Source organism: Acanthisitta chloris, unplaced genomic scaffold (assembly GCF_000695815.1).
Source record: "Acanthisitta chloris isolate BGI_N310 unplaced genomic scaffold, ASM69581v1 scaffold376, whole genome shotgun sequence".
NCBI classification, from domain to species: domain Eukaryota; kingdom Metazoa; phylum Chordata; class Aves; order Passeriformes; family Acanthisittidae; genus Acanthisitta; species Acanthisitta chloris.
Window position 1 is genome coordinate 37,716 of NW_008678492.1, and position 13,151 is coordinate 50,866.

At 38.7% G+C, this 13,151-nt stretch overlaps 1 protein-coding gene across 1 annotated transcript in view; it reads right to left on the bottom strand.

Annotated features, from left to right (window-relative positions):
* REV3L (REV3-like, polymerase (DNA directed), zeta, catalytic subunit) overlaps positions 1–13,151 on the bottom strand; it is a gene marked incomplete at its 5' end in the record, with an annotated part of 68,244 nt that overhangs the window by 28,549 nt on the left and 26,544 nt on the right. The window contains 7 exon segments of the mRNA XM_009076878.1: positions 3,821–3,932; positions 6,339–6,531; positions 8,069–8,194; positions 9,252–9,334; positions 9,920–10,908; positions 11,186–13,139; positions 13,142–13,151. The exon segment at positions 13,142–13,151 is cut by the window's right edge and continues 2,225 nt beyond it. Coding sequence (XP_009075126.1) covers positions 3,821–3,932; positions 6,339–6,531; positions 8,069–8,194; positions 9,252–9,334; positions 9,920–10,908; positions 11,186–13,139; positions 13,142–13,151 — 3,467 coding nt within the window.

The following is a 13,151-nucleotide window of genomic DNA, read 5'->3' on the forward strand; positions in this document are numbered from 1 at the left end:
CAGCCAGAGGGCACCTTACCAAAGAAGGGACATTTGGACCCATGTAGGTGCAGCTTCCTCTCAAAAGTCAGGGTACTAAGAACCAATTTAATTACGATTTTCTTTGTCGAAAATCCATGTTGTTTATTCTTCTCTGCCTCCTCCAAACTCACCTCTGTGCCTCATTCTTTCTATCTGTTTCCTGACTCTGAAGGAGCTCAGTATTTCAATACCTTTTAGAATTCAAGTTGTCTCTACACAGACTTTGGTACTCACACTTGTAAGCACACTCATTTCACAGATGAATCACTCTCACTAATGATCTCCAAAAGGTGCTTTTTCCTCTCAATATTTGGACAAATCTGCTAGTTTTCAGCATAGATGAAATCACAGATCACAATTCAAGAGAAACAAACAGGTTTTCTTCCAGCCTACAGACCTCAAGATGACTTATTTCTGTTTACCAACAGCTCTGAGTTAATCAGATACAAGATCTACTAATTAACTCGATATTTACTTTATGGATGTCTAGGTGGAAACACATTTATCTTCCTGTGGTCATTCAGATGTAGCACTGAACAACTCCACAGTGAAGGTATTAGCTGAATCCAACTTCAGCTCATCAATTCCAGTAAACATTCTGGATTAATACTCATCTTCAGTGAACACAGAGTAACTTTACCTCTGCTATAAAAAGTTTGATTTGGGAAACACTCCTCAATGACAAAAGTCAAAAAAGAGACTGATGAGTTAAGAGTATTGCACGAAGGTATAAATTTCCCAGGAACTACCTTTTCCTCATCTGTGTGCTGAAACAGCGCTCAAGAATTCTCTATTGTGTTCTTCCAGAGTTTATATCCATTGACAAGAAGTGGCAGAATCAACCACTTTTTATTTTCAATAACCAGGATAGAAGGAAAACAATAGGCCTAAGCACAGAAGTAGAAGGTGGAACTTGGTATAAGTAAGTATGTCCCACAATTTCACACGTATGAAATAAAAGGAAGAATTAGGCCAAATACTAACTGAATGACTAGAAATGAGAAGAAGAATTCTTCAACTGGATTGTGTAAGACAATTCCTCCCACAGCTGAGGTCTCCCATGCCAAACTTTGTTTGGTGCTCCAATGAGTTGATAAGGTCTGTTCCTGATGCTGACAATGGAGATTGAATAGATATTCTGTCATTCACTATGCCAGGGATCTGGAATTTCAATCTTCCACACTTCCCTCCGACAGCCAGAGAGGCCAAGAATGTGAGCCAAAAGCAAGCTGCAGTCATGCTGGGCATGCTATTTGGTCACAAGAACCTACGATTGTCTAGCCTGATGCATATATCAGTATATAAGATACTGATATGAAAAATTAAGGTGATTTTGAGTTTTGCTCCATGAAGTCCAAGCGGTAATGCTTCTTAAACGCGGCCTGGTAGTTTTCTTTCTCTAACCTATCAGACCTACTATTAAGGGCACCTACCACAACACACTAAAAGCATTAACAGGAGACTGTTTAGAAAATAATTACTGACTTTCATTAAAGCTTCTTGCTTCTTCATTTCTCATTGAGGAAGACTTTTGCAGGACACTACTTTTTTTCAAGACATTTTATCATACTTTCTCCTTCAGTTAAAACTACTCTGGGCCTAGACACTTGTTTTGTGCCTAAGAAATACAAAACATTTACTCCAACAAAGTTTCTTATTCTTTTTTTTTCTCAGGTTACAGAAAATCACAGGATTTTAGGGGTTGGGATCATTTCTCATTGAGGAAGACTTTTGCAGGACACTACTTTTTTTCAAGACATTTTATCATACTTTCTCCTTCAGTTAAAACTACTCTGGGCCTAGACACTTGTTTTGTGCCTAAGAAATACAAAACATTTACTCCAACAAAGTTTCTTATTCTTTTTTTTTCTCAGGTTACAGAAAATCACAGGATTTTAGGGGTTGGGATGTACCTTACAGGACAGGTCATCCCAACCCTTGCCATAGGCAGGGACACCTCCCACCAGAGCAGGTTGCTCAAGGCTTCGTCCAGCCTGGCTTTGAACACTGCCAGGGTTGGGGCTTCTACTACCTCCCTGGGCAGCCTGTGCCAGTGTCTCACCACCCTCACAGGAAAAAGCTTTTTCCTAATATCTAACCTAAATTTCCCCTCCTTCAATTCAAACCCATTACCCCTTGTCCTATCATTGCAATTCCTAACAAAGAGTCCCTCTCCAGCTCCCTTGTAGGCTCTTCAGATATCGAAAAGTTGCTCTGAGGTCTCCACAGTCTTCTCCAGGCTGAACAGCCCCAACTTCCTCCGCCTGTCTTCACAGGGGAGATGTTCCAGTCCCCTTATCAACTTCATGGCCTCCTCTGGACTTGCTCCAACAGCCTCCATCCAAAGAGGGAAAAAAGAGCAGCAAACTGCACATGTGGTCCAAAGTTTCAAAAGCATCTTTGATGAGAGTGTTATTCTATGGAGGAGGGAGGGAAGTAGACTCAAATGATGACAGCAGTCTGCCTCTCCATTAATAGACAGAACCTTTTATCTTCCAGGAATACTAAGCTAACTAACTCAATCTTTGAAGACAAAGCTGTTGCATCAAAAAGACATGCTAGCAGTGTTGAAAGAGAAGATCTCTTAAGCAGAGATTTCTCAGTCAGCAACCTGGTGATGGGTACATTCCATCTCAAAGTACACAAAAATTGCATGCTTTTTCTCACGCTGTAATACCTCCAACATGTATAGATAGAGGCAACTTCTGTTCTTCAGTGGAAAATATATATTCTAACTGCTGAATTCTCTCTCCCATGTTCTTCATGTAATGTCACTTTCTACACTTCCACACAATAGGTGGAGAATTCTTCATTCACTGGCAGTTTCTCATTCTCAGTAATTTTCCTAAGTTTGATGGAGCACTAGATTTCCAAGAAAGAGAAAAATAAACTTGTGTTCCTTACCTGCATTTTGTCTTCTCTGAACAGGGATCTGCTGCTCTGTCAGGACCCACCCTGTGTTGGGTGCATTCAGCAACAATTTTTGTATTCTGGCTTCATGGGGTTGGTCAAAGTCTTTCTCATCAGAGGTTTTCTGGTTGGAGAGAGAAAGAATTGCAAATGTACTCTGCCTAGTTTTTTTTTCCTGTGCCTCTATTCCAGCAGGGTGACTCATAGTTTAAATCTGTTTATTTTGCCTTGCAATTTTACAGCTTTGCACCTCTGTCAGTAGGGTCTGGAGAGACGTCTGTGGTTCCACCTACTCACCAGCTGAGACAGCTCCCAAACAGACTTCTCAGCCTTGGTGGAGATGGGGAAAACCAGCAGCTTCCCAAGTCTGATGGAGCAGAGATTTCCATTCAGAGAAGACAAAACTAATGAAGGAAACTGATTTTTCAACTAACTGTTATTCGAAATCATCCACAGCAGTTTGGGTACAATGTAGGGTTTTTTGTCTTTCCTGAGAATTCCTAGAAAACTCTTCCCACCTGAAGGTTTTTCTACAGCTCTCAGCGCTGCTAGTATCTACTATTCTGAGAGTTTCAAAGAGATGTGTAATGAATTCTGGGGTTAACAGGAAAAGTTGTATGTTAAAGAAGATTATTTATATGGCTGCTTAGTTTCAAGACTGTAATTCAGCTGCTTAAGAGGATCTGAATGTTCTTGCTGTCAGAGAAAAGGAAAAGCAAAAAGTATTTTTATTTGAACGATCACCACGCTTGTCCACTCTAGAAATAAGCCTTTGAGGGAAACAACAACAACAAAAAAAATGAGTATTTTAAAGACTGGCAAGGGTTGAAGGAACTAAATCTGCTGTTCCAAGCCTGAAAAGTAAAAGCAGAACGTACAGATATGCTACCTTTTTACAATATTCACTACTTCCTGGAAAAGAGTTCTTTCATCAGTAGCGTAACTGACTTCTAGTCCTGTAACTCCAGATCTTGTGAGCAAGGGGGCTTGGTCTCTGCTCCCTAGAAAATAAAAGTAAAACAACCCATTACAATTTAGAAGGAATTCCATTACTACAGTCAACAGTACTGCATTAGAATAAAACATACAACTGAAATATGGAACATAACTTATTTTTATCTTTAACAATAATAATTACCACAATTAATTCCTCTAGGGTGGAAAAGGTTATTCTTTTCACTTTGTAAAATGTTACCATAGTGGTAATCTTGCACAAATTCTCAGCTATAAGTAAGTTTGATTCCAGAGAAATGTCACCATTTTACATGTACAGGAGTCCAGCTATTAGAAAATTATTTTTAACAAGAAATATTAAAGGACCATAGGACAGCTCACACAGTGCTTTCATGCAAAATACATATTTTAATTGCAAGCTTAGAGTAGTGCTTTGCAAAATGCTTTACAGAACGAAAACGCTATATAACATCATATAGTTCTTTTTTCAGCACACTGCTAAGTTACTAATAGAAATGGAAAAACACGAGCAACTGCTCACTTAGTGCACATTAAGAGTGTCTACACTGATGTCTGAATAATATCTGAATTCATATGCATGCAGGAACTCAGCATTTGCCTTCCATAAAAAACTCCTCTTTAAAGGAATAATATGCAACACATACTGTCTTTCTGTTTTCCCTATGCAACAGATTGTCTTAATCAGAGATCTCACTATGCTGTGGATTTTAAAAACTGGAGTTTAAAAAAGGCAGTCTACTTTGACACATTCTCAAGATCTTGAGAATTAAAAAAAAAGTGTGCTTTCAGAAATAAATGTTAAAACGAGTATTGTGACTTACAAAGCAATAAGAACACAAAAAGGGGGAAAAAGGTGTAGCTCAATGTCAAGTCACTCCACAGGGAACTCAAAAAGTTCTAACCGAGAAAAGTACTGACAGCACACATCAAATAAAGCAAGGAATGCCACAACAACATTTAAACACATCATTTTGTTCTGCTAACAAAACCAGATCAGAACCTCTGTATTTTCAAACTATCACTGGACCTCTTTACAGAGAGCTTTTCCTTGATAAACTATCAGTGGCACACACCTAGGGAGCCATAGTGGCTACACTGTGGAAAAATCTCACTTCGTAAGGTCATGAAGATAATTTTTTTAAAAAGATAGTAACAAGCATGTAATACCAGAATAAAAATCACTGAGAATAATAAGAATTTAGCTTAACATGATATAATATCTACAATACTTTGAAAAATAAACTGGTAAAAGAAGAAGCTGTTGCCTTAATGCTAAATTTATATTTGGTAGGGTTTTGTCCACGCTTAAAATTTTAGACAGTATTTTGTGGTTTAATATACATTCACAATGCCAAAGAAACCCTGAAAGAAAGAGGACTACTTGGGGGGTTTTTTAGTTTGGTTGTTTTTTTTTTGTTTGGGTTTTTTTTTTTTACTAGCCTAAACCAGTGGTACTCAACCTTTAACAGCTGGAGAGCCACTTCTTTGTAAAATGGAGTTGTAGAGCACCATAAAAATCAAATATCAACAGTGTGATTTTTTTACTTTTTTTTCCCATCATGACACTTCAATGTGTGATGCTGCTGCCTCAACACCACCACACATTGATACATCACGACATGACACGTCAGCATCCTCTCTCCCAGCAGCATTCTGACTTCAATCCCTTCTGGCTGCTAGGAAGGAGTGGGGTGGAGGGGTGAAAGAGGGGCAAAAGGGCAAGTTTTTCCCCATTCTGCCCCACAGCTGCTGGGTGGGAGGTGATCTCTACTCTTACCTGTGGGGGGATCCCAGCAGCTCCTTTTCTTTCCCCCTATGGGAGGGGGAACTTCAGCGACTCCCACACTGCTGGTCCATTTGTCAGTGCTCCCCGCGCTGCCTGCTAGAGTGGAGCGCCGATCAGATGCCTACATTGAGAGCCGCTGTAGGGCCATGAAGAGCCACATCCGGCTCTAGAGCCACAGGTTGAGTATCACTGGTCTAAACAAAGCCAAAAAGGTACAATAGAATAAGGGCCCCTGTTTAGATCCTAAAAGGATCAGATAAAACCACAAAAATAACCCTTAAGTAAAATATCAAACATACTGTCTTGCTTTTAACATTTTTCTACTTGCAGCTATCCAGCAACTTGAGTAGGAAACTAAAGGCAGGTTTTCCTCTTTACACTTTTAGAACACTGCAGGAGCTTGTCCGCAAGTACGCAAACAGAGAGATTTTTGCACATGCTTGTGTTATTTGTGGTTTGCAGCCCATGCAATAGTTCTTTGGAAGATATAAGCAGGAAAACTCTATATTTAATATGGCCATTCAACAAGACAAAATTAAATGAGCTACATAGTAACATAGATACTCGATTACATTTTCCTCGCTACTGTTTGATTACAATGAAATAGCATTTTTGTAAAATATGTTAAGAAAAAAGAAATAGGAACCTTGGCTTGAGGGTGTCCTGTCTCTATCAATCACTATAGCACCAGTGATTTCTTTTTTATCAGTATTTGGCAGTGCTGTGTCTGATGAGATGCAATAGAATAAAGCACAGATCGGATCAAACTCTGGGTCTGGTTCCAAATCTCGTCTTGTTCGAGCATGTAACTCCATACTGATGAGGGTAAGGTGCTGGACCTACCAACAAATAAACACAGTACGTTAGTTTTGAAGGTTTCTTAAAAAAATTAAGAGTGGATTAGCAGTGCAAACATTTATATGGTCATATTATATTGCAACTAAGAGGTCACACCTGAAAATTAACAGAAGTGATTAAATATGCATCTCTGGATCTAATTTATTTTGAAAAACTCATAATCTTAGGAAAAAAACCATTAATCACTTAATACATTTTAATACTCAGCTATTAAAATTCAGTATTTGTTTCTGAGTACTATATTCTTCTACCAAAAGCAGCAAATATAAAAACCAGATAATGCTCAACTTCAACAATTATAAATTCATGTAACGTTTTCTAACAGCTTTGTACATTGAGCTGAATTACATTTCTGGACTGATCCAGAACAAAGAATCCCTCTTCATCTTTGTTTTCCTCTCCATCCCTCACCCAGACAAGCAAACAAGCATGAAGACTAAGACACTTACAGGAAGGCATGGAGAATGCCTAACTTTCCCTTTACTTGCATTTATGAACTTGCAGATCTCATTGCCACAGCTTTTGGGAGAATGGTTTACCTTAAGAAAATGCTAATCCCTGTATATGCTCAAGTTTTGACTCTACAATAAATATGTTAGTATTTAATACTGTTTCCACATTATGTCGTGGCTCTGTTGTCTTGCATAATATAGCTGACAATGTGGACTAATGGGCAGGTTGGAGGGAGTATGAGGGAAAAGCTACAAATATTTCTGTGCATGTAAGCTGCCCTGGGGGCAGCCTGAAGTCCTCTAGATTTGCATCCTAAATCACTACAGCCATTACTGAAGTGAAATTTTACTATCAAAGCTCTGTTTCCATCTCCTGCAAGATCACTGGCTTCTTGTGGTTTCTCCTATGTCATCTACTCAGCATGTACAGCTGCTCCCTTCCCATCTCATCTGCAACCTGTAACTGCAAACAGCTAATTCCAAGGCATGGGAGTGCTGACTGGCTAGGAGCACATATATATACGCCAGTTAAGAACCAAACACAGCAGTACTGTATTTACATAGCTTCCCTTTCTCCAGCACCAATTCTGATCCTTTTTCCCAGACCAACCACTGATCTACATGAAGTATACAGAGACTTTGAGACAGGCATCATCTTGTTGAATGTAGTAGAAACTGGCCAACAGGTTCAGAAGGTAACAAGAAGAGAGGCCAAGAGAGCCTGACTGAATGATGCCAAATGCCTCATTTCTCAAGGGAACAATCCAAGAAAGTTATGGTCAACTAGTTTTTGAAGTAATGTTTTTATAGAAAACTTATTACTTCTTCATTCTGATCTTTCCCTTATCTTTCTCAACCAAATACTGTGAAATGTAGTTCAATACTATTAAAGGCACTTGGAGATCAAGCTAAAACTAGCAGATCAACTACTTAAAGTGCAGATATTACACACTGATTAATTTTTAGTCAGGCAGAGACCAAGGAAGAAAACATTTTTAATTTCTGCCATTATAAAACCATCCTGATAAAACATAATTTTATAAAATGACATGTAATAATAAGTTACCTCATGCAAAGATTTTGCTTCCTGCAGGTTTTCCACACTGACTTTAAAACCATAAGTGTTATTTAAAGATGGTCCTTCAATCTGGGAAGTCTCTTTCTTTGGAGCACCGAGAGCAGCAAATTGATTCTTATTGGGAAGAAGAAAATAGTACAGGATAATATTGAAAAAAACACAGGTTGCTAAATTCATACGCAATATTAGATAACATACAATATTACATACAAATTTATCAAGGAAATGCAAATGCTACACTACAAATTACTGGGGAAAAAAAGCTTTCACTATCTCCTCGTATCATTGCAAAACATGGAAATAACAGTTGTTTCTTTCTGTCTTTTACAAATAATTTTAATGAAACCTCATAGTAAAGTAAGAGGCAGTTTGAAATACTTAAAAACACCCCAAACAACCAAAACCCCCCAAACCCTTCCAAAAACCCAACTCCATATATATTGGCTTTCTTGGAGGTCTGAGGACAAGGAAACCAGCAATTCTCTATTCTCTCTTGAGCAACAACTCATCAAAAAAACTGTTTCAGTCATTGTTTTTTAAGACACTAAATTAAGGGTACATTAAGTACCCATGTGAGATGGGTGAACACCAGTATGTAGAGAAGAAAAGACTACTGGGTTATTTCAGTAATGCACCTATTCCACCATTCTGTTTCCAACACAAGGAGCAGAAACACTGTTTAGAGAAAACACATAAGTGATTGTTTTATGCAATCCAATCCCTTTCTACTCTGTCACATACTCCTAACTGCCTGCACTGTTTTCAGAAAATGCTTAGAACGTTGTCTGAAAACTAATACACAAATACACACCTGTCTGTGTGTATATAGGTACACTCACATAACAAAGGGAAATCACGATAGAACTTTAAAAGGATGTTGTAATTCAAGAGGAAAACAAACATCCTTACATGGTGTCTCTTTGGTGTTTCCTTAGTGTCACACTGCTCTTAAACACAGAACTCTCAATCTTCAACTTACACCTATTCCCCACACATTAATCTCATGCTTTCTTCCTAACTTTAAGTGTGCTCAGATTCTACAATTGTACTCTACCATTTACAATGTTTTTTCAAGATCTTAACAACAAAAGACAAAAACAGGAAAGAAGATAATATGAATGTGTATGTGTGGCAGAGTGAAAATACATCTGCACATAAAATCTTAATTTACCTTCATTTGTGTGGTTAGAAGTACTCTTCGAAGACCATCAGTATTAATTCCCCTCTTGTGGTTCAGTTTCTGAGCTTTTGGCTCTGTAAACATATATGAGTGCAAAACTACTTAACCTCAATAGTATTCTCTAGGCATTAAACAACATGCTACAAACAACCAGAAGCATTTGGTGACTATTATAAATATTATATATAAGCAAATACAACTTTATTTTTTGTCAAATCCAAAGTCCAACTTTTACAATTTGGTATTTATGGACATTTAGGAATGTATAGTATGAGGCCAGTAAGTTACCAAGCCTCACATGATTATCATCTTGAACACTGCAATGTTATTCATTCTCTACTATGCTTGGAAAAATACAAGCAATATAATCAACAAGATTACAAAATCCCCCAAATAAGCAATACTTCTAAATTAAGCTTTTAATCAGCACTTCAGAGTTCAGATACTAAAGAACATCAGAAAGCAAATGTGTGTTCTACTTCCAGACTTTTAAAATAACTCAATAGCTACTTTAGCAATAATGCACAGGTCTTTTCCTTTCCAAAACTATCTTTAAATGTATTTTTGGGAGATATAATTCTTTTCTCATTATGTCAAAATAAATATAATATATTCAGATTTTTTTTTGGTGTATCATTAGAATCACTTAATGGATTTACCTGCACATAAGGGAGTAAACCTAAGAACTTCAGGTATTCCCTCTTGGCTTTTTCTCTGCACAATGGGTGTACTATGTAGGCAAACGGATTCAGAATTTCCAGGACCTTCATTAACTGGAAATGGAGATGTGTCAAAGGATGTCCTAATGTCCTCTTGGGTTGATGGAGAGTTTTGTGCACTTCCCACACCTACTACATCATTTCCTTCCACAGAAGACAAAATAATATCCTGATTTTTCCACTCTGTGTCTTCTGTGTTGGACTGCTTGGGATCTGGAGACGCTACCTGCTGCCAAGGAGGAAGTACTGGAGAATCTGGGGAACTGTAACTGACATAATAATCTTCTTCCTCCTCCTCCTCCTCCTCCTCCTCATGTTCTGGTGCTGAAGCAGTAAGTGCCTTGCTTTCACACGATGTTTTATTAGAGTCAGTATCATTTTTAGTACTAACAGAAGTTCCTATAGCGCTTATAGACTTATCACAGGTTTCCTTCGTGTGTGTTTTTGTATTTTCTGCCACAGAAGCAGGAGAATTCTTTGTAGGCACAATAGGTCTTTCATCTTCCAGGCTAGATACATTTAAATCTTTAGCTACTTTTATTACTTCTATAGATTTCTCTTCAGACAATACTGCAGAGCTGAAATTCTCAGCTGCCTTTGCCAGCTCAGCAGGATGATTCTTAGGCAATTTCTTGAAATGTTCATACTCTTCTTTGGCATGAAGCCATATCTGAACTTGTTGTTGGCTTGGAGCACACTTGCATGGCATTATGACTATTTTTTTGTCTTCACTAGTTTTATGGCTATTACTTTCTCTTTTATTAACAGCTGAGTGACCATGAGGAGGAGATCCTGGTCTAGGACTTTCTGTCATTGCCGAAAATGCAGTCTTCCAGAGTCGTAGGCCTTCTAATGAGAAGTCGCCCTCAAACTCAAGGAGGTCATTTGGAAGTCTAGTTTCCACCGTGAGAATCCGCCCTCCAATCTCCCTACGAAGAAAATAGTTTGAATTACTGGTTTTCTCTAAACAACACTGCAGGCAGTCCTCAAGATGCCAGAAAAACAGCAGAGTCCTACTAACTAGTTTTCTCAGTATGCAATTCCTGTGGACAGTATCTTTATTTTACATACTCTCTCTCTATATATGTATCAGATGGGATCTTTCATGCACCTGTGCCACATAACAGCATAAAACTGTTTACAGGAATAAATTAAACTTAATATAATCACAACCATATGTAGACAGAAATGCATTTAACACAGTACCTTGGCTTTTCTGGAGCATCCGAAGGATTGCTGCAAAACGGTTCCTGATAAACTGTTTCTGCAAGATCATGATCCAGCAAAGTTGCCATGATTTCTTCACGACTAGGTGGGGACATGAGAGGCTTGAGAATGTGAGCAGTACGAGGTGTAAAACTTCCATTCTTTGACTGTGAGGGAGAACTGGTTGATCTTGGTGAGCTATCCGGAGTTGGAGTTAATGCCTCATTGTTTCTGGAAACATGCAATTCTAAATCCTCAGAAGCTGCATCTATAAGTTCACCATCAGGTGAAGACAATATGGATGTGAAAGAGGTATTAACTGAATCAAGTGGCTGACAGGGTCCAAAAGTGGTTTCTTTCCTAATGTGGCTTTGAATCCAGTCTGAGCTTGTTGGCTGAGAAAGGCTAAGAAATCTCTCTTTATTTACTGTATTTCTATTCAATTTGAATTTTTCATTTAAACAGACCTCAGTCTCTTGAGTACAAGAGGTGTCAATAAAATTAGATCTAGAAGTTGAAGAATGAATGTTTTTCCTCCATTGACTATGGCAGTGGTTCTCATTACTATCTAGTGAGGTTTTCTCAAAAAGCTCAGGGCTCAGGGAACCCGGTCGTATCCACTGATTTGTGCTTGAAGAATGCTGCTTTTCCTCCTCGGATTTTTGGTCGTTATGACACAGAAAGTCATTTTCTGTTGTTTGCCCAGAACCAACATCTTGAACTGCATCACTCAAGAATTTCTGGGGCAAATTTTGATCTGCTGGAACAAACTGGCTTGCAGAATAAAAACTGCAAAATCCAGTTTGCCCTATAGTATTAATATCAAAATTGTAATTGTGGTCTGGAGATAAGCTATCTTCAAGTGAGTAGCAGCTTTCAAAACCAGGGTCTGAAAAAAAAATAGGGCTGTCATCAGATACAGAGTGATCAATGCGACCAGTGATCTGCTGGCTTAAAGATTCCATTTTTGACAGTTTTGCTGTTTTCTCTTTAGGTTTTGTACTCCTGGGAGCACGAGATTTTCTTGATGATGTGACTGACCGTAACCTTTTGTTGGCTTTATTCTGCTCCAGAGGGCATGGTACACTCCTGCTCAGCTGTGGTTTATCCAGCAACAACTCCTGTGCAGCATTGGCATTCTGAGCTTTCTGCTGTCTCTTCTGGAGCAGCTCTTTCAAAACAGCTAGGCCAGACTGTCCTTCACCAAATGCTGACGGGGCCACTATATTCCTGTTTTTATACTGGGAGATGGGTTTTGGTTGCATGGTTGTTTCTGACAGAGACCTTTGTTTTACTGTTTCAGGTTTGAAATGTGACATATCCAAAATAAATCCTCTCTGTTTTTGATCCCAATTTAACTGTTTCACTGGACTCTTCAAAGATGTTACAAAGCAGTTCTTAGGCAATGGAAGTGGCCCAGGGCTTTCTTCAGACGGCTTAAGAATAGAAGAACAAGGATCAGAATGCTTGGATGCCTCTGGTAAACAAAAAACCTGCTGTTGATTGCTGTCTTTACAACGCAAATAGTTAGTGGCATGTAACTGATCCATCTTTGCTGTGTCCAAAGAGTCACGAGCTTCATTTAATTTCCCAGCTGGTGGTAAATATCTGCTTTGCAAGTTTTTTATCTCTTCGGCTTTTGCAGAAGCCTTATCTTTAGAGATGTGTGCATTCTGTGGTACGTGAGCTGAGTGATTAGATGGATCGAATACGTTTTGAATGAGAGCAGAATCCTTCATTCTAAATATAGCACTTTGAGTCCTGGGCCTTTGAGAACTCGTTTTTGGTACTTCCCTTGCAGATGCCACAGGAGTAGATGTGAAAGATGAATGAGGGTCGTCCCGTGGAGCAAGCAAACACTGTGTGTCTACAGGCTTATCGATTTCCATCAATGAATGAAAGCAGCCTGATGAATTACCCTGGGCATCAGCTGCTGAAGGGAGCTGTGCTGAGGGTAGATATCCTG